The sequence below is a fragment of the Coregonus clupeaformis genome, chromosome 27, assembly GCF_020615455.1.
Source record: "Coregonus clupeaformis isolate EN_2021a chromosome 27, ASM2061545v1, whole genome shotgun sequence".
Classification (NCBI taxonomy): domain Eukaryota; kingdom Metazoa; phylum Chordata; class Actinopteri; order Salmoniformes; family Salmonidae; genus Coregonus; species Coregonus clupeaformis.
Window position 1 is genome coordinate 37,591,415 of NC_059218.1, and position 21,604 is coordinate 37,613,018.

General features: G+C 42.4%; 1 protein-coding gene across 1 annotated transcript; it reads right to left on the reverse strand.

Moving 5' to 3' along the window:
- Nucleotides 1–292: 292 nt before the first annotated feature.
- Nucleotides 293–2,621, reverse strand: LOC121541234 (transforming growth factor beta-1 proprotein-like). The gene is made up of 6 exons (XM_045207982.1): nt 2,462–2,621; nt 2,135–2,212; nt 1,886–2,024; nt 1,486–1,630; nt 1,198–1,308; nt 293–1,050 (listed from the first exon to the last, which is right to left on the reverse strand). Exons 1-6 carry the CDS (start codon nt 2,613–2,615, stop codon nt 898–900), a joined length of 780 nt encoding a protein of 259 aa, XP_045063917.1. The 5' UTR covers nt 2,616–2,621; the 3' UTR covers nt 293–897.
- Between the last annotated feature and the right edge of the window lie 18,983 nt (nt 2,622–21,604).

Here is a 21,604-nt window from a genome sequence, read left to right on the forward strand (position 1 = left end):
AAAGCCATGACATAATTTTTTGGAATTTTCCAAGCTGTTTAAAGGCACAGTCAACTTAGTGTATGTAAACTTCTGACCCACTGGAATTGTGAAACAGTGAATTATAAGTGAAATAATCTGTCTGCTAACAATTGTTGGAAAAATTACTTGTGTCATGCACAAAGTAGATATCCTAACCAACTTGCCAAAACTATAGTGGTTGTGTTCATTCCAAATGAATAGGTAATAAATAAATAAAAATGGTTAAATTACTTCTACTATAAAAAAAATGTAATTAACGCACAAGCGCGTGCACATATGTGAGGTGTTTTGTAGCAGATGTCCAAAAAATATAGAGACCCCCTTAATGTCATGGTATAACGTCATGGCACTCTGGACATATTTATTGTTAAAGGACTTTTGATCCAGTAAGCTTAAACAGAATTAACTATTTTTTAAATTAACTTTTTTACAGTATTTCTTGAGATAAGTGGTGTGATGCAGATATATTTTTCTTCAAAAGAGATGAATGACACAAATATTGAGAGGAAGTTAATGCTATTGTACATTCAGTATTTTAAGTAATAGTAGACCAAAACTAATGCCATCTTAGCCTTTTCCCTCTATACTTCCCAGGGAGCACAAATACTGCAACTCAGTGACAGTAAGATAAGACTATTGACATACCCAGGACATTGACAAGTCTAAACAAAGTTTTTTTTAAACTCCATAAACCACTACATATATTGGAAATAAAATAAGAAAACATTAACAAATCACTAAACATAAACAAATTCTCTGCTGGGAAAAGCTAAATAAAAAATGCAGACTAGACACCACCCAAACATATCAAATGATATTAGTACCCTTCATAAATTAATGTCTTGACTACATCTTGATTTCCAAGGGACAAGCAGTTTACACTAAACCAGTGGCATCAAAAAGGATCAGCCCCCATTTTGTATCTCCATGAGTACAAGGAAATACGATGGACAAGAAAAGGGAGGGATATGTACAGTAATTATAGCTACACTTGCAGGACTTAACAATCATATTGGACAACTGCTCCACCTGTGGGAGAAAAAAAAGAGTACATTCAATGGATAGACATTGTAAAGAATAATGAAAACCCAGCAGCTGTGTGGTCTATGATTTCAATTCAGTGACGATGTTCTGAGAGTTTGATTTGATACTTCTAACCATGCAGTATTCACTGACCTTGTGTTGTCTCCCCACATAATAGATCATGGGTAGGGGCTCTAAGACCTGTGGAACACAGCAGGGTTTGGCAGAGGCTCCAGGATTGTGGTGCTTATACAGAGCCAGTACCTGTGGTTGGGTAAACAACACTAGATATCTCACTGAACAGACCATCTCGTTCTGTATCTTGTCTCAATCTCCCCCCATGGCTATACAGTGTCTGATTACTGAAAACCCCAACTGTACATATCCTTTAAAGACAGTAAACAACAGGGACGCCTATAGAAACATGACTGGTAGCATTACCTGGGAGTACTTGTTTTCTGTGTTCCATATATAGGTGCAGGGGCCCATGCAGTAGTTAGCAAAGTAGCCAGTGGGTTCATGGATCCACTTCCAGCCCTTACGGAAGTCAATGTAAAGCCTTCGCACACAGCAACTCTCCGATTTGCTGGGGGGTACACACACCTGTGAGTTATACACCTTATTTCTTACAAACAGGGAATTAACAGGGCGTTAATAGGGAGTTAACAGGGCACTAACAGGGCGTTATGAGGGCGTTAAGAGGGTGTTAACAGGATCTCTAAGTAGGCTTACAATATATCTATCTGCTAAAAGAGATTAACTTTGTTAGTACACATTTAAGAGACATTAATTGATCGTTATAAATGTTATCTTGGGCCTGTGGAATAAAGGATAGTCTCACTCTGAGCAGATCTCTTCAGTAGTGGTTTGTCGTTTCTTCCGAGAGCTAAGCTGGCTGTGGCGTTCCACAGGAAGTGACATCAGTAAAATGTGAGCGCTTTGAGTGTTTCTGTATCTCCCCTCAGCTTGTCCATCCCTATCTTATGAAACATTGCCACCTGTCAGTCAAGAGATTCACAGTGGAGGTTTTGGCAGAAAACTTATGGCTTGAGTTGATTTCAATATAGTGAATAGAGTAAACTGCAAATACCTGCTATTCCGAAGAGGAATTCCTCCATTGGTTTCCCACAATCACAAGGCAACTTCAATTGGAATCCTTGCTCCTCTCCTGTAAAGTGTTGCAAAAATGCTAATATAATGGTGTATGAAACTGTTTTTTCAAACCTGAAGGAATAGGTATACTGTTTTAGGTGTAAAAGTCTGTTGGACAGTTCTTTCACATGCTTTGTCATGGGCCTTCTTTGTAGTGGCACTTCAATCAGACACAGATGTGTAACAGGATATGATTGTCTGTGTTGCAACATACTGTTTGTGTTATGTAATTATATCTACAACCCTAAAGGAAATTGTAACTTACCAGCCTCATGCAGCCACTCCCTCAGAGTCTGTGTTACATCAAAGGACACCCAGCGATTGGCCCATTCCTTGGAGACAAAATGGGACTTCAGGTAACGTGCCTTATCTCCAACTCTTCTGTAGAGTTCCAGCCTCTGCTCGCTGCCTTCGAGCATGCCACGGTTCTTGATGAGGAGATAAAGAAAAACCCTTGAATGAGTAGGTGTGTCCAAACTTTTGACTGGTAGTGTATAGTGAAGTGCAATTCCACCACTTTTCATAGTTTGGCAGCCTCTGCTGCTCTTTCGGTGCAGTGCATGTTTCATGCAGAGCACCAGAGCAGTTCTTCCACTATCAGGAGAAATGGTAATACATGTTAAAGGGCAACTCCACCACTTTTCAACCTCATATTCATTATCTCCAGCACCAAACCAGTGTTTACATATGTGAAAACGGCGCAAGGTCCTAAAGAGTAGCAGAGGCTGCCAAACTATCATCAAAAGTCTGACAAGGCACTCTCTATTGTTTCAGACATCGCTCTGGTTGTTGATCATTGCTAGACAGCCATTTTCAAGTCTTGCCATAGATTTTCAAGCCGATTTAAGTCAAAACTTTAACTAGACCACTAAGGAATCTTCAATGTCATCTTGGTAAGCAACTCCAGTGTATATCTGGCCTTGAGGTTTAGGTTATTGTCCCGCTGAAAGGTACATTTGTCTCCTAGTGTCTGTTGGAAAGCAGACTGAACCAGGTTGTCCTCTAGGATTTTGCCTGTGCTTAGCTCTATTCCCTGTCTTTTTTTTTTTTTACCCCCTTGCCGATGACGAGCATATCCATAACATGAAGCAGCCAAGGCCATGCTTGAAAATATGAAGAGTGGTACTCAGTGGTGTGTTGTGTTGGATTTGCCCCAAATATAAAGCTTTGTATTCAGGACCAAAGTTAATTTCTTTGCCACATATTTTGCAGTATTATGCATGTTTTGGAATATTGGTATTCTATACAGACTTCATTCTTTTCACTCTGGCAATTAGGTTAGTATACAATGTTTTTGATCCATCCTCAGTTTTATCCCATCACAGCCATTAAACTCTTTAACTGTTTTAAAATCACCATTGGACTCATGGTGAAATCCCTGAGCGGTTTCCTTCCTCTCCGGCAGCTGAGTTAGGAAGGACGCCTGTATCTTTGTAGTGACTGGGTGTATTGGTACACCATCCAAAGCATAATTAATAACTTCACCATGCTCAAAGGGATATTCAATGTCTGCTACCAATAGGTGCCTACCAACAGGTGCCTTTCTTTGCGAGGCATTGGAAAACCATCCTGGTCTTTGTGGTTGAATCTGCTTGATCGGCAATCCTCCCGCGATGCACCAAGCCCTGTCTGGACCCTGGTGTGGGAGACCCCGAACCTGGAGAGGGGCTGACGTCTGGGCCTGGATCGGCAATCCCCCCACGATGCACCAAGCCCTGTCTGGACCCTGGTGTGGGAGACCCCGAACCTGGAGAGGGGCTGACGTCTGGGCCTGGATCGGCAATCCCCCCACGATGCACCAAGCCCTGTCTGGACCCTGGTGTGGGAGGCCCTGACCCTGGAGAGGGGCTGACTTCTTGGTCTGGAGTGGAGCCGCTGACCGGAGCTGAACTGGACCCCGGTGGAGCGGACTACTCTGACTCCGGAGTGGAGCCGCTGACCGTTGCTGGACCAGGCACCGGTGGAACAGGCCGGGCCGGACTGTGGACACACACCACAGGTCTGGTGCGAGGCGCAGGAACGGGCCGGGCCGGACTGGGGACACGCACCACAGGTCTGGTGCGAGGTGAAGGAACGGGCCGGGCCGGACTGCAGACATGCACCACAGGTCTGGTGTGAGGAGCAGGAACAGGCCGGGCTGGGGACACGCACCACAGGTCTGGTGCGAGGAGCAGGAATGGGCCGGGCCGGACTGGGAACACGCACCACTGGCCTGGTGCGGGGAGCAGGTACGGGGCATACCGGGCTGGATACACGCACCACTGGTTTGGTTCGGGGAGCAGGCACGGGCCGTACCAGACTGGGAACACGCACCACTGGCTTGGTGTGAGGAGCTGGCACGGGCCGTACCGGACTGGATACACGCACCACTGGTTTGGTGCAGGGAGCAGGTACGGGGCGTACCGGGCTGGCGACAGGCACCACTGGTTTGGTGCGAGGAGCTGGCACGGGCCGTACCGGACTGGATACGCGCACCACTGGTTTGGTGCGGGGAGCAGGTATGGGGCGTACCGAACTGGACGGCTCTGGCTCCGGAGTGGATCCACTGACCGGAGCTGGACTGGACCCCGGTGGAGCGGAATGCTCTGACTCCGGAATGGAGCCGCTGTCTGGAGCTGGACTGGGCACCGGTGGTGCGGACTACTCTGGCTCCGGAGTGGATCCGCTGACCGGAGCTGGACTGGGCACCGGTGGAGTGGACTGCTCTGGCTCCGGAGTGGAGCAGCTGACCGGAGCTGGATCAGGCACCGGTGGAGCAGACTGCTCTGGCACTGGAGTGGAGCAGCTGACCGGAGCTGGACCGAGCACCGGTGGAGCGGACTGCTCTGGCTCCGGAGTGGAGCAGCTGACCGGAGCTGGATCAGGCACCAGTGGAGCGGACTACTCTGGCTCCGGAGTGGAGCAAACTTCCGCACCCATCCCCATTTCTGTAGCTGGACTAAACGCCGTGCCTAGCCTGGGCACCGACGCAGAGGAAAATTCCAGCCCTGTAGTAGGACTGGTTGCCGGCCCCAGACTGGGCACCGACACGTTTAGGAGCTCCTGCTCCAAAACGGGGCTGTACATCGTGCCCACCCTGGGCACCGACGCAGAGGTGGTTTCCAACCCTGTAGTTGGGCTGGTTGCCGGCCCCGGGCTGGTTGCTGGCCCCAGACTGGGCACCAACACGCTAAAGTGCTCCCTGCAGGGGTCCGTCGCTGGAGGTCGGGTGAGTTGTGTGGTTGGAGGAGGTGTAGAAACGCCACCTCTCTCCCATCGCTCCAATCTACTCACCACACGCTCCATTGCGCTGCCGGGAGCCTGGATCCTGCTCGCCTGCCGTTGGATACGTTCCTCCAAAGATCCGGATGGACCGACTGTACCTGCTGACTCCATTTTAGGTGCGTGTTCCTGTCCTGGAACGGGCCGTGCCGGACTGTGAACACGCACCACTGGCTTGGTGTGAGGAGCAGGCACGGGACGTACCGGGCTGGGAACACACACCACTGGCTTGATGTGAGGAGCAGGCACGGACCGTGCCAGACTGGGAACACACACCACTGGCTTGGTGCGAGGAGCAGGCACGGGACGTACCGGGCTGGGAACTGGCGTTGGATATGTACGACTGTTCCAGTCCTTCTCTTTCCGCGCCCAATCCTCCTCCAGTGAGGACTCCTCCGGGAGCCCCCACGAGTTAGGGAACAGAAACTCATCATCGTCGTCATCCTCCGACTCCTCAGTGTAAAACTGGTCCCATTCCTGTTCCCATGGTTGTAGGGACTCCAACTGGAACCCCACCGGGTGCAGTGGTCGGGGCTCTTCTCTCTCGATCCGCAGGTCTTGGAGGACCTCTAAAATAGCGTTCTCCTCCTCTCTAGTCAGGCCTTTCCCGGCCTCCTGCTGCCTCGTCGTCCACCCCGTGAGCCCCCCAACAACATTTTCTTGGGGTTGCTTCTTGGGCTTCTTCTTCGGCTGGCATCGTTGATGTCGCCGTTGATCCTCTCCTACCCGGGCTTCCTCCTTCATAGCCTTACCATAACGGATGGCCTCCTCCTCTGTGATTTTCCCCCAACCGAGGAGGACATCTACCAACGTAGCCTCCCGTTGAGTACCAGGCATTTGCTCCTTCTGGGCACGCTGCTTGGTCCTTTTGTGGTGGGATCTTCTGTCACGAACGTTGAGAGACGGGTCGGACCAAGGTGCAGCGTGAAAAGCGTACATGTCCAAAGGGCTATACACATACCAGCCTAACAGGAAACAAGATCCCACAACTAAGGTAGGCAAACAGGCTACTTAAGTATGATCCTCAATCAGAGACAACGAGCGACAGCTGTCTCTGATTGGGAATCACATCCGGCCAAACATAGACACACAACCTAGAACTGAAACATAGAAATAGACTAACTAGAACGTAAACATAGACTATATAACATAGAAACTCACGCCCTGACCCAACCAACTAAAAACAACAGGCCTCTCACGGCCAGGGCGTGACAGTGGGGTACAGAGATGAGGTAATCATTCAAAAATCATGTTAAATACAGAGTGAGTCCATGCAACTTATTATGTTACTTGTTAAACACATTTTTACTCCTGAACATATTTAGGCTTGCCATAACAAATGGGTTGAATACTTATTGACTCAAGACATCAGCTTCAGCTTTTAATTTTGTATTCATTTGTAAACATTTCTAAAATGTCAGTGGGTCCGTACCTGTCAATCCTACACCTTAGCATTGGTTGTGTGTGTGCTATTTTTGCCTTATGGAATTTTAGATTTTTGGGTGTGACAATGAGTGTTGGCAAGAAAGCAGAAACAGACAGTCAAACCACTTACGTCAGACAACTTGTGAGAATGATTCAGTTCTTAGTAATTGGGGTGCAGGGAACTTGCCCAACTGACTCCAGGTACCTTTACCTACCTGTCAGTCCCACACCTTAGCCTTTGTGTGTGTGTGTGTGCGTGCGTGTGTGAAATACCTGGTGCATGTTTAAAGGAGCCACCCAGATGGGGTTATCGCCACTATTTCAACGTCATTTCCTGTCCTAGAGATGAAATGCACGTTTAGGTTCCACCTCCGAAGAATGACGAAGGCGACTTATACATATTCACGAATTGGGTGTGGGAATTTCCACCTGGAGCTGCTAAACATCAACAAATAGGGCACTGACAGCTGTCAGTGTAGCTAGCTAGCATGCTAACCTTATCTAGCTAGCTAATGTTAGCTGTTGTTGCTGTTTTTTTTTATTACACCGTATTCAAAAGATTAACTAGCTGGTTCCATGGCAGGTTCTGGAGCTAGATTTGTCATAAGCATTGATTTAGGGAAAACTTTGCCACAGAGGGAATCCACTGGCCTATCTTTGACTTCGCCATCTATTATTATCTCCAAAGCTTTGACATCTTCCATAAATTGCGGCCGTGAATTCACAATACAAATAGTTAAGAATAAGATGAAGCTCCGGTAATATGGATAACTATTGAAAGATAGCTGATATGCGTGTTTCTACATTGTAGTGGACACAGTGGTTCTCACAGGGGAAGAGAAATGATAGGCTACAACGACTTTGCTCATGATCATGCATGCAGCAAATTACATGTAACTATACAGTGCCTTCAGAAAGTATTAACATCCCTTGACTTTTTCCACATTTTGTTGTGTTACAGCCTGAATACATTTTTCATTACATTTACATTTTTGGTCACTGCCCTACATATTTTTAATAGACGTACAAACATTTATAAAAACCTGTTTTTGCTTTGTCATTGTGGGGTATTGTGTGTAGAAATTATTTAATCCATTTTAGAATAAGGCTGTAACATAACAACATTTGGAAAAAGTGAAGGGGTCTGAATACTTTCCGAATGTGCTGTATGTACAGTTTTTATTGCTATCTATCTGTACTGTTAGTCCCTCTATTTCCTTTGTTAATATGAACTCGTTTGACCTAAATTGCTTTTGTTTTAAAGATGAATATTGAACTGCATGGCCTCTAAAGGCACATTTAAAAGTGTCCCATACAACAAGGGGATCTGCTGTACCTATGTTATGTTGGAAAAAGTCAGTTATAAATTCTCCTGTCCTGCTTAAAAACAAGTTGTCATCCAATAGGCTTTGATTAAATGTCCAATATCCTCGCCCATGTGGGAATTCTTAAGAGTAATGTATATGCCAATTATTTGATGGTCCAACTGCATTCAACACTTTTTAAACTTTTGGTGCCAGCGAGATTGACATAAGAAAGTAGTCAAGATGACTAGCTTGATTGAGTCTCCACCATGTATATCTCACTAGGTCAGGATATTTAAGCCTCCATATATCCACTAGTTCCAATATATCCATGATATTCGGGATTTCCTTAAGTGCATGAGGGTGATAGTTTGTAGTGTGATTTCCTTTATGGTCCATTGATGTATTTAAAACCGTATTACATTATAATGTAATATATCCCACCATAATAATAGAGTCTTGTATTGCTTGTAGGCTTGATAACTTATTATACATATTTTCATCATTATTTGGACCGTATAGATTAATGAGCCAAATCTGTTTATGGTCCAATAACATATTTAAAATAATCCATCTACCTTGCGGATCTGTTTGGACAATTTGCCCATTCAAATCAAAATGATTGTTAATTAATATCATCACCCTTTCTGAGTTTCTTTTCCCATGGGAGAAGTATATCCCCCCATCCCAAGTTGGGTTGTCATCCCAGTGACTGGCAAACCACCCCTGTCCACCTGGTTCCTAGGGCCTTTGAGAGATTGGGACCCATCCTTTAAAAAGATCACACAGTGCCACCTACAGAACAGAAGCAGATTAACAGCCAAAAGCATTTCCACCTTGGTTATTTAAAAAAAAGATACGCTACCAGTCAAAAGTTTGGACACACCTACTCATGCAAGGGTTTTTCTTTATTTTTACATTGTATAATAATAGTGAAGACATCAAAACTATGTGTTAAACAAATCAAACAATATTTTATATTTGAGATTCTTCAAATAGCTACCTGTGACGAGTACTGAGGATACGAAGCGGCAGGACGTAGATGCAGGAATCAACAAGGTAAAGGTTTACTTAACAATGAGAAAGAGAATAACAAAGAGCAAGTAAACGACACGAAGCTAACAATTACACACAACAATGAACGAACAGTCCAGGGCTATATAGTGGTGGTGATGAGATGATGAGGTGCAGGTGCGCTGGAGGTGATTAGGGTGCGTTGGGTTTCCGTGGCTCAGTAGACCGGCGAATCAGAGCGCCGGAGGGGAGCAACGGGAGGAGACGTGACACCACCCTTTGTCTTGATGACAGCTTTGCACACTCTTGACATTCTCTCAACTAGCTTCATGAGATAGTCACCTGGAATGGATTTCAATTAAGAGGTGTGCCTTCTTAAAAGTTAATTTGTGGAATTTATTTCCTTCTTAATGCGTTTGAGCCAATCAGTTGTGTTGTGACAAGGTAGGGGGGGTATATGGAAGATAGCCCTATTTGGTAAAAGACCAAGTCCATATTATGGCAAGAACAGCTCAAATAAGCAAAGAGAAACGACAGTCCATCATTACTTTAAGACATGAAGGCCAGTCAATACAGAAAATTACAAGAACTTTGAAAGTTTCTTCAAGTGCAGTCGCAAAAACCATCAAGCGCTATGATAAAACTGCCTCTCATGAGGACCGCCACAGGAAAGGAAGACCCAGAGTTACCTCTGCTGCAGAGGATAAGTTAATTAGAGTTACCAGCCTCAGAAATGGCAGCCCAAATAAATGCTTCACAGAGTTCAAGTAACAGACACATCTCAACATCAACTGTTCAGAGGAGACTGTGTGAATCAGGCCTTCATGGTTGAATTGCTGCAAAGAAACCACTACTAAAGGACACCAATAAGAAGAAGAGACTTGCTTGGGCCAAGAAACACGAGCAATGGACATTAGACCGGTGGAAATGTGTCCTTTGATTTGGAGTCCAAATTTGAGATTTTTGGTTCCAACCTCCGTGGCTTTGTGAGACGCGGTGTGGGTGAACGGATGATCTCTGCATGTGTATTTCCCACCGTAAAGCATGGAGGAGGAGGTGTTATGGTGTGGGGGTGCTTTGCTGGTGACTGTCTGTGATTTATTTAGAATTCAAGGCACACTTAACCAGCATGGCTTCCACAGCATTCTGCAGTAATACTCAATCCCATCTGGTTTGGGTTTAGTGGGACTATCATTTGTTTTTCAACAGGACAATGACACAACACACCTCCAGGCTGTGTAAGGGCTATTTGACCAAGAAGGAGAGTGATGGAGTGCTGCATCAGATGACCTGGCTTCCACAATCCCCCGACCTCATCCCAATTGAGATGGTTTGGGATGGGACGGACCGCAGAGTTAAGGAAAAGCAGCCAGCAAGTGCTCAGCATATGTGGGAACTCCTTTAAGACTGTTTGAAAAGCATTCCAGGTGAAGCTGGTTGAGTGAATGCTGAGAGTGTGCAAAGCTGTCATCAAAGCAAAGGGTGGCTATTTGAAGAATCTCAAATATAAAATATATATTTTTGATTACTACATGATTCTAAATGTGTTATTTCATAGTTTTGATGTCTTCACTATTATTCTACAATGTATAAAATAGTAAAAATAAAGAAAAACCCTGGAATGAGTAGGTGTGTCCAAACATTTGAGAGGTACTGTATATATAAAATACATCTTAATTTATTTACACAATTAACTAATAATATGTGTAATAATGTAGGCACTTCATACAAAGGATTGTTACTTATAACCAGGACTGGCATTACAAATATTTCATTTTTGGGCAATAAATTATTAATTTGGGGAAACAATTATTGTGATTCATCCTATACTGTCCCTAACATCATTACCCCCATAGCAACAGATCTGGGATACATATACACACTCTCCCCACCCTTCCCCCACAAACAACCACAAGCTCAGATGTTCAACAGTTGTTCCATCCCCGAGCCCAACTCAAGAGAAGACTTGATGTGTGAATGCATATACAGTTGTAGCTGTTTGAGTAGGCGTGCAAAATTGAGCAAGAATGGGGAGACTTGATTATCCAATGTCAAGTCCTAGCTGATGGAGCTCAGATACACCCCTTTCCCCTGAAACACACACACGCTGGTCCCCCGTTGTGACCATTTTCACAAGCATCTCTGAGCAGTCAGACCTTTTGATTATTTTGTGCCACAATAATTTGCCCCCTCTCTGATTGTCCGAGTGTGAGCCCTCCCCATGGGTTACTGCAGCTAACATTGCCAGCACTGCCACTACCTGGGTGGGGGTACTCCACTGGAATTCCCACCGGCTAGGCACAAGGTCGTCAAGGTTCTCATTAGCAGCTTTGAGAAATTCCTTGTACAGTATATTATGCTCACCCACCCGGGAGCTTTGGCTTTGTTGGACCAATCCTGCCAGGCATGCTCAGACTCTTGAGGGGGCGGTGCTGCTTTAGTGGGTCTCCAACCGCATTTATCTTTCTGTCTTGGCTGCGTATAGACTACTTATAGTAGGCCTATAAAACAGATAAGGACTTCTCCTTAGTGTGTGGGTCGCTCAGGTGGGTTTCTAGGGTATAGGGTTGGGTACCGTTCCATCATGATAGGACAATAAATAGACAAACTATATTTGTAATTTATTTTAAAATGTACAGTGGGGAAAAAAAGTATTTAGTCAGCCACCAATTGTGCAAGTTCTCCCACTTAAAAAGATGAGAGAGGCCTGTAATTTTCATCATAGGTACACGTCAACTATGACAGACAAAATGAGGAAAAAAAATCCAGAAAATCACATTGTAGGATTTTTTATGAATTTATTTGCAAATTATGGTGGAAAATAAGTATTTGGTCAATAACAAAAGTTTGTCAATACTTTGTTATATACCCTTTGTTGGCAATGACACAGGTCAAACGTTTTCTGTAAGTCTTCACAAGGTTTTCACACACTGTTGCTGGTATTTTGGCCCATTCCTCCATGCAGATCTCCTCTAGAGCAGTGATGTTTTGGGGCTGTCGCTGGGCAACACGGACTTTCAACTCCCTCCACAGATTTTCTATGGGGTTGAGATCTGGAGACTGGCTAGGCCACTCCAGGACCTTGAAATGCTTCTTACGAAAGCCACTCATTCGTTGCCCGGCGGTGTGTTTGGGATCATTGTCATGCTGAAAGACCCAGCTACGTTTCATCTTCAATGCCCTTGCTGATGGAAGGAGGTTTTCACTCAAAATCTCACGAGACATGGCCCCATTCATTCTTTCCTTTACACGGATCAGTCGTCCTGGTCCCTTTGCAGAAAAACAGCCCCAAAGCATGATGTTTCCACCCCCATGCTTCACAGTAGGTATGGTGTTCTTTGGATGCAACTCAGCATTCTTTGTCCTCCAAACACGACGAGTTGAGTTTTACCAAAAAGTTCTATTTTGGTTTCATCTGACCATATGACATTCTCCCAATCCTCTTCTGGATCATTCAAATGCACTCTAGCAAACTTCAGACGGGCCTGGACATGTACTGGCTTAAGCAGGGGGACACGTCTGGCACTGCAGGATTTGAGTCCCTGGCGGCGTAGTGTGTTACTGATGGTAGGCTTTGTTACATTGGTCCCAGCTCTCTGCAGGTCATTCACTAGGTCCCCGTGTGGTTCTGGGATTTTTGCTCACCGTTCTTGTGATCATTTTGACCCCACGGGGTGAGATCTTGCGTGGAGCCCCAGATCGAGGGAGATTATCAGTGGTCTTGTATGTCTTCCATTTCCTAATAATTGCTCCCACAGTTGATTTCTTCAAACCAAGCTGCTTACCTATTGCAGATTCAGTCTTCCCAGCCTGGTGCAGGTCTACAATTTTGTTTCTGGTGTCCTTTGACAGCTCTTTGGTCTTGGCCATAGTGGAGTTTGGAGTGTGACTGTTTGAGATTGTGGACAGGTGTCTTTTATACTGATAACAAGTTCAAACAGGTGCCATTAATACAGGTAACGAGTGGAGGACAGAGGAGCCTCTTAAAGAAGAAGTTACAGGTCTGTGAGAGCCAGAAGTCTTGCTTGTTTGTAGGTGACCAAATACTTATTTTCCACCATAATTTGCAAATAAATTCATAAAAAATCCTACAATGTGATTTTCTGGATTTTTTTTCCCCCACTGAAAAAAAGTATTTAGTCAGCCACCAATTGTGCATGTTCTCCTACTTAAAAAGATGAGAGAGGCCTGTAATTTTCATCATAGGTACACGTCAACTATGACAGACAAATTGAGAATTTTTTTTCCAGAAAATCACATTGTAGGATTTTTTATGAATTTATTTGCAAATTATGGTGGAAAATAAGTATTTGGTCACCTACAAACAAGCAAGATTTCTGGCTCTCACAGACCTGTAACTTCTTCTTTAAGAGGCTCCTCTGTCCTCCACTCGTTACCTGTATTAATGGCACCTGTTTGAACTTGTTATCAGTATAAAAGACACCTGTCCACAACCTCAAACAGTCACACTCCAAACTGCACTATGGCCAAGACCAAAGAGCTGTCAAAGGACACCAGAAACAAAATTGTAGACCTGCACCAGGCTGGGAAGACTGAATCTGCAATAGGTAAGCAGCTTGGTTTGAAGAAATCAACTGTGGGAGCAATTATTAGGAAATGGAAGACATACAAGACCACTGATAATCTCCCTCGATCTGGGGCTCCACGCAAGATCTCACCTCGTGGGGTCAAAATGATCACAAGAACGGTGAGCAAAAATCCCAGAACCACACAGGGGGACCTAGTGAATGACCTGCAGAGAGCTGGGACCAAAGTAACAAAGTCTACCATCAGTAACACACTACGCCGCCAGGGACTCAAATCCTGCGGTGCCAGACGTGTCCCCCTGCTTAAGCCAGTACATGTCCAGGCCCGTCTGAAGTTTGCTAGAGTGCATTTGGATGATCCAGAAGAGGATTGGGAGAATGTCCTATGGTCAGATGAAACCAAAATAGAACTTTTTGGTAAAAACTCAACTCGTCGTGTTTGGAGGACAAAGAATGCTGAGTTGCATCCAAAGAACACCATACCTACTGTGAAGCATGGGGGTGGAAACATCATGCTTTGGGGCTGTTTTTCTGCAAAGGGACCAGGACGACTGATCCGTGTAAAGGAAAGAATGAATGGGGCCATGTATCGTGAGATTTTGAGTGAAAACCTCCTTCCATCAGCAAGGGCATTGAAGATGAAACGTAGCTGGGTCTTTCAGCATGACAATGATCCCAAACACACCGCCCGGGCAACGAAGGAGTGGCTTCGTAAGAAGCATTTCAAGGTCCTGGAGTGGCCTAGCCAGTCTCCAGATCTCAACCCCATAGAAAATCTGTGGAGGGAGTTGAAAGTCCGTGTTGCCCAGCGACAGCCCCAAAACATCACTGCTCTAGAGGAGATCTGCATGGAGGAATGGGCCAAAATACCAGCAACAGTGTGTGAAAACCTAGTGAAGACTTACAGAAAACGTTTGACCTGTGTCATTGCCAACAAAGGGTATATAACAAAGTATTGACAAACTTTTGTTATTGACCAAATACTTATTTTCCACCATAATTTGCAAATAAATTCATTAAAAATCCTACAATGTGATTTTCTGGATTTTTTTTTCTCATTTTGTCTGTCATAGTTGACGTGTACCTATGATGAAAATTACAGGCCTCTCTCATCTTTTTAAGTGGGAGAACTTGCACAATTGGTAGCTGACTAAATACTTTTTTCCCCACTGTATATATATTTATTTTTTTACTCCTGAACTTCTTCTACTCTCAACCTCTCCGATCATTTTCATGATGTCCATCCGGTTTGCTTCTATATGCCATATCTTTCTAACTGTGCTCTTTCCCAAAAGCTCCCAACATACAACCTATATACTTATTATGGACACAGTATGCTTACATTATTAGCTATCTTTGTTATTATTTGTTGTCATTTGTTATTAGTCCCATCCTTCAACTCTATTCAATACCTCCCATCTATCTCTTAACACCATCCATATATTATTTCTATTTGCCATATATATTTCAACCGTACTGTGATGTTTTACAAAAGTTCTGAACCTTTATATTCTTATTGCTTCTACAGATTGTGAATTAAAAATAAACATTTTTGCTAAAAGTATTATATTATTGATCGATTGACTATGACTTTTCAAATCACCCAGTAATGCTATCTACAAGGTTAGCTCTAGGTAAATATTGCAATCCTTTAGCCATTCCTGGACCTGTGTCCAAAAACAAGCTACAAATGGACAGAACCAAAACAAATGATCTAATGATTCTGTCTCTTCACAGCAAAATCTGAAGTGCTGGGAAGATTGTATCCCCCATATAAATAACATTCTATTGGAAGCAAGAATTTTATATAATAATTTAAATTACAATTTTCTAATTTTTGAATCCGGTGTCGTTTTGCGTGTCAGTTCATAAACACTATGCCATGGGATCGGTACGTCAAAAATCTCTTCCCAACTATTTTGCAATCTATATGGGACGGCTGTCAATCCTTTGGTCCTTAAGTGAAACTGATATACTTTTTAATTTATCACAGTTTTCCTTAACCAATTATGTTCTTTAATGCAAGGCCGACAGACAAGTTCCTTACTTTCTCCCCCTTCCACTTTCCTCTTCCACTTTTGCGGTAAGGCTGCAATTATTTGGTTGTAATTTTGGGTAGAGCAGACATTTCCATATGTTTTTGTTAGCTGCATGTGCGACATAACTCCACCAGTCCTACCGATGATATCATTTACGAAGATTATACCTTTTTTAAACATTCTGTCAAAAAATAAAGTTTTTTTGTCAATTAGTATATTTGAATTTAACACAATATTTGTTGCATTATTTGTTCTGTCGTTTCTGGAGGATTAAATTGAAATTGCAACCAACTTTCTATGGCTTGTTTTAGAAATAGTGATATTTGGGAGATGATTTCCTTTTCAAATAACTGAAAGTGAGAGGTTGTAATCTGAATAAAGGGAAAAAGGCCTTTCTTGAACATTGGGTGAGACAATCTTACTAATTTGCTTGAGAACCAGTTCGGATTTAAGTATAACTTTTGTATGACTGAAGCTTTTAGTGATAGGTCTAATGCTTTAATATTTAATAATTTCTGTCCTCCAAAGTCATATTCATTATATAAATATGCCCTTTTAATTTTGTCTGGCTTGCCGTTCCAAATAAAATTGAATATGTTTTTCTAGGCGTAGGCAAGACCATAAGCAAATAGGTAAACTGGGATAATACTAAAGAGTTAATCAGGGTGATTTGTCCACAAATTGACAGGTATTTTCCTTTCCATGATAGTAAGATCTTATCTATTTTTGCTAACTTTCTATTAAAATGTATTGAAGTGAGATCATTTATTTCCTTTGAGATATGTATTCCGAGTATATCCACATCACCATCAGATCATTTTATTGGTAAACTACATGGTAATGTAACATTTTTATTTTTTAGTGATCCAATACGTAATATAGTACATTTGTCATAATTTGGTTGTAATCCAGAGAGGTTAGAAAATGTATCTAGATCCTCTATGAGGCTGTGGAGGGATTCTAGTTGTGGATTTAAAAGAAAACATGAATCATCAGCGTACAATGACACCGTTGTTTTTAAGCCCTGGATTTCTAATCCTCTGATATTATTATTGGATCTGATTTTAATAGCTAACATCTCAATGGCCACAATAAATAGATATGCCGATAGTGGACAACCTTGTTTCACTCCTCTTGACAGTTTAAAACTTTCTGAGAAATAGCCATTATTTACTATTTTACACCTAGGGTTACTATACATGATTTTGACCCACTTTATAAGAGATTCTCCAAAATTGAAATGCTCCAGGCATTTATATATAAACCCCAGTCGAACTTTATCAAATGCCTTTTCGAAGTCTGCTATGAATAGCAGGCCTGGTTTCCCATATTTTCCATAGTGTTCTATTGTTTCCAATACGTGCCTTATATTATCTCCAATGTATCTTCCATGTAAAAAACCTGTCTGATTAGAATGAATAATATCCGACAATAACTTTTTAATTCTATGCGCTATACATTTTGCTAGAATTTTTGCATCACAACACTGAAGTGTAAGGGGCCTCCAATTTTGTAAATGGACTGGATCTTTATATTTTCCACTTGTATCCTGTTTCAGTAATAATGAGATCAGACCTTCTTCTTGAATGTCAGATAATCTACCATTTACATAGGAGTGGTTATAACATGCTAATAACGGTCTTCTTAGTATATCAAAAAAGGTTTGGTATACCTCGACTGGTATGCCATCCAACCCTGGAGTTTTCCCAGACTTAAAGTCTTTAATTGCATCCAGAAGTTCCTCCTCTGTAATTTCACCTTCACATGAGTCTTTCTGTGTGGCTGTTAATTTGACATTATCAATAGAAAAAAAATCTCTACAATTAGCTTCAGTTAGAGGAGATGGAGGCGACTGAAAAGAAAACATATGCTTAAAGTACTTTGTTTCTTCCTTCAAAATATCATTTGGTGAATTATGGGTGACTCCGTCAATTGTAACCAGTTTCATTAAGTTCTTTTTGGTAGCATTCCTATGTTGAAGATTAAAAAATAATTTTGTGCATTTTTCCCCATATTCCATCCAGTTTGCTTTATTTTTATAATATATTACACCTGATCTTTCTTGAATAAGTTTCTCCATTTCTTTTTGTTTTTCCTCTAATTTATTCTGAGCCTCTATGTTACAGTTTTTATTGCCATCTATCTGTTCTGTTAGACTTTCTATTTCCTTTCTTAGTATAAACTCTTTTGACCTAAATTGCTTTTGTTTTCGAGATGAGTACTGAATTGCATGGCCTCTAAAGGCACATTTAAAGGTGTCCCATACAATAAGGGGATTCGCTGTACCTATGTAATGTTGGAAAAAGTCAGTTATAAATTCCTTTGTTCTAATTATAAATAAATTATCATCCAATAGGCTTTGATTAAATTTCCAATATCCTCGCCCACGTGGAAATTCAGTAAGATTAATGTATATGCTTATTATATGATGGTCCGACCGCATTCTGTCCCCTATCAACACTTTTTTTTTTTTACTTTTGGTGCCAACGAGAATGAGATAAGAAAGAAGTCAAGACGACTAGCTTGATTCAGTCTCCGCCATGTATATCTCACTAGATCAGTATATTTAAGCATCCATATATCTACTAGTTCTAATGTATCCATGACATTCACAATTTCCTTAAGAGCATGTGGGTGATTGTTTGTGGTGTGATTTCCTTTACGGTCCATTGAGCTATTTAAAACAGTATTATAATCCCCCACCATAATAATATTGTCTTGAATTGCTTTCAGGGTTGATAATTTATTATATACAGTGGGGAAAAAAAGTATTTAGCCAGCCATCAATTGTGCAAGTTCTCCCACTTAAAAAGATGAGAGAGGCCTGTAATTTTCATCATAGGTACACGTCAACTATGACAGACAAATTGAGGAAAAAAAATCCAGAAAATCACATTGTAGGATTTTTAATGAATTTATTTGCAAATTATGGTGGAAAAAAAGTATTTGGTCACATACAAACAAGCAAGATTTCTGGCTCTCACAGACCTGTAACTTCTTCTTTAAGAGGCTCCTCTGTCCTCCACTCATTACCTGTATTAATGGCACCTGTTTGAACTTGTTATCAGCATTAAAAGACACCTGTCCACAACCTCAAACAGTCACACTCCAAACTCCACTATGGCCAAGACCAAAGAGCTGTCAAAGGACACCAGAAACAACATTGTAGACCTGCACCAGGCTGGGAAGACTGAATCTGCAATAGGTTAGCAGCTTGGTTTGAAGATATCATCTGTGGGAGCAATTATTAGGAAATGGAAGACATACAAGACCACTGATAATCTCCCTCGATCTGGGGCTCCACGCAAGATCTCACCCCGTGAGGGTCAAAATGATCACAAGAACGGTCAGCAAAAATCCCAGAACCACACGGGGGACCTAGTGAATGACCTGCAGAGAGCTGGGACCAAAGTAACAAAGCCTACCATCAGTAACACACTACGCCGCCAGGGACTCAAATCCTGCAGTGCAAGACGTGTCCCCTTGCTTAAGCCAGTACATGTCCAGGCCCATCTGAAGTTTGCAAGAGTGCATTTGGATGATCCAGAAGAGGATTGGGAGAATGTCATATGGTCAGATGAAACCAAAATATAACTTTTTGGTAAAAACTCAACTCGTCGTGTTTGGAGGACAAAGAAAGCTGAGTTGCATCCAAAGAACACCATACCTACTGTGAAGCATGGGGGTGGAAACATCATGCTTTGGGGCTGTTTTTCTGCAAAGGGACCAGGACGACTGATCCGTGTAAAGGAAAGAATGAATGGGGCCATGTATCATGAGATTTTGAGTGAAAACCTCCTTCCATCAGCAAGGGCATTGAAGATGAAACGTGGCTGGGTCTTTCAGCATGACAATGATCCCAAACACACCGCCCGGGCAACAAAGGAGTGGCTTCGAAGAAGCATTTCAAGGTCCTGGAGTGGCCTAGCCAGTCTCCAGATCTCAACCCCATAGAAAATCTTTGGAGGGAGTTGAATGTCCGTGTTGCCCAGCGACAGCCCCAAAACATCACTGCTCTAGAGGAGATCTGCATGGAGGAATGGGCCAAAATACCATTAACAGTGTGTGAAAACCTTGTGAAGACTTACAGAAAACGTTTGACCTGTGTCATTGCCAACAAAGGGTATATAACAAAGTATTGAGAAACTTTTGTTATTGACCAAATACTTATTTTCCACCATAATTTGCAAATAAATTCATAAAAAATCCTACAATGTGATTTTCTGGATTTTTTTTCCTCATTTTGTCTGTCATAGTTGACGTGTACCTATGATGAAAATTACAGGCCTCTCTCATCTTTTTAAGTGGGAGAACTTGCACAATTGGTGGCTGACTAAATACTTTTTTTCCCCACTGTATATTGTCAAAGAATTGTGGATCATCATTATTTGGTCCGTAAAGGTTAATGAGCCATATCTGTTTATGGTCCAATAACATATTTAAAATAATCCATCTACCTTGCGTATCTATTTGGACAATTTGCACATTCGGATCGAAATTACTATTCATTAATATCATCACCCCTTTTGAATTTCTTTGCCCATGGGAGAAGTATATCCCCCCCATTCTTTTTTCCTACGCTACTTCATCTCGAATTGTTGAATGAGTTTCCTGTATACAATAGATATTATATTCCTTCTCTTTGAGCCATGTAAATATTGTTTTTCTTTTGTTATTATCAGCTAAGCCATTACAATTATAACTGGCTATACTTATTTCACCATACACCATAATGAGATACAAGTTTCAAGTCTATTTATCATTATATATGTTTGTAAATTTACCAATAAAAAATACCGTAATGATTTAGTGTCCATATAGCTGTATCGTGATATTTGCATTGCTACGGAGTAACCCTTCAATTGTTCTCCACTAATTCCCCCGCTAAAGCCCCTCCCCATCCCAAGTTGAGCCGTCATCCCAGTGATCAGCATCCCACCCACGTCCCTCCGGATCCCTAAGGCCCCGAGAGGCCAGGACCCATCCATCGAAAACAGCACACAGTGCCACCCACAAAACAGAAGCAGATTAACCGCCAAAAGCATTTCCAATGCTTTCACCTCTATATATATATCTATATAACTATTTTTTAAAATTATGCATAACCTATTTTCCATCATTATCAATTAATATGCGTAATAATGTCGGCAGTTCACGCGTAGGATTCTAACATATAACCCGGATTGCCATTGTATTACATTTAATTCATTGACAAGCAATTATTATCCTAGCAAATAATTCCCGTGGTCCATCCCATACCCCCCCAACATCCCCACAACAGATGCCAGACAAGCACACACGCACATACTCACATACTCCAACACACTCAACCCCCCTCCCCCACAATCCACCATAAAATCAGATACTCAACGGCACTGTATCTTAACATGAATGCACTAACTGTATGTTTCTCTGGATAAGAGTGTCTGCTAGATGACACAAATCAAAAGATACAGTACAGTGCTCTGTCAAAGAAAAATATGCAAAATAGTTTTGGGCCAAACATGGCATCATTGTTAACAGGCTACTTTAAACACAACTGCACATTACAGAATACTGGGATGGAATGCTGCGATGAAACGTATGAGAAATCAGCTGTTTACTCAGTTTAATCTCTAGTTATATATTTTCTTATATAATCCACTGCAAATGACATTTAATTGGCTCACGGGCCGGATGCGGCCGGCGGGCCTACAATTGCCCATCCCTGCAAAGGACTGGAGTGTGGAGCGCATAGAAAATACTAAATTATACGTCACGTTAATTTGTATCAAAAAACATAAGAAAGTTAGTTGGGGAACATCTCTCTCTGTACAAC

Bases quoted from the DNA above. Each gene is read 5' to 3' on its own strand.
- LOC121541234 (XM_045207982.1), bottom strand. From the start codon at position 2,615: ATGCTCGAAGGCAGCGAGCAGAGGCTGGAACTCTACAGAAGAGTTGGA. The intron at 2,213-2,461 runs GTAAGTTACAAT...AACACTTTACAG, and splicing joins GGAGTGGCTGCATGAGGCTG to GAGAGGAGCAAGGATTCCAA. The intron at 1,051-1,197 runs GTCAGTGAATAC...TTTCTCCCACAG, and splicing joins ATGTGGGGAGACAACACAAG to GTGGAGCAGTTGTCCAATAT.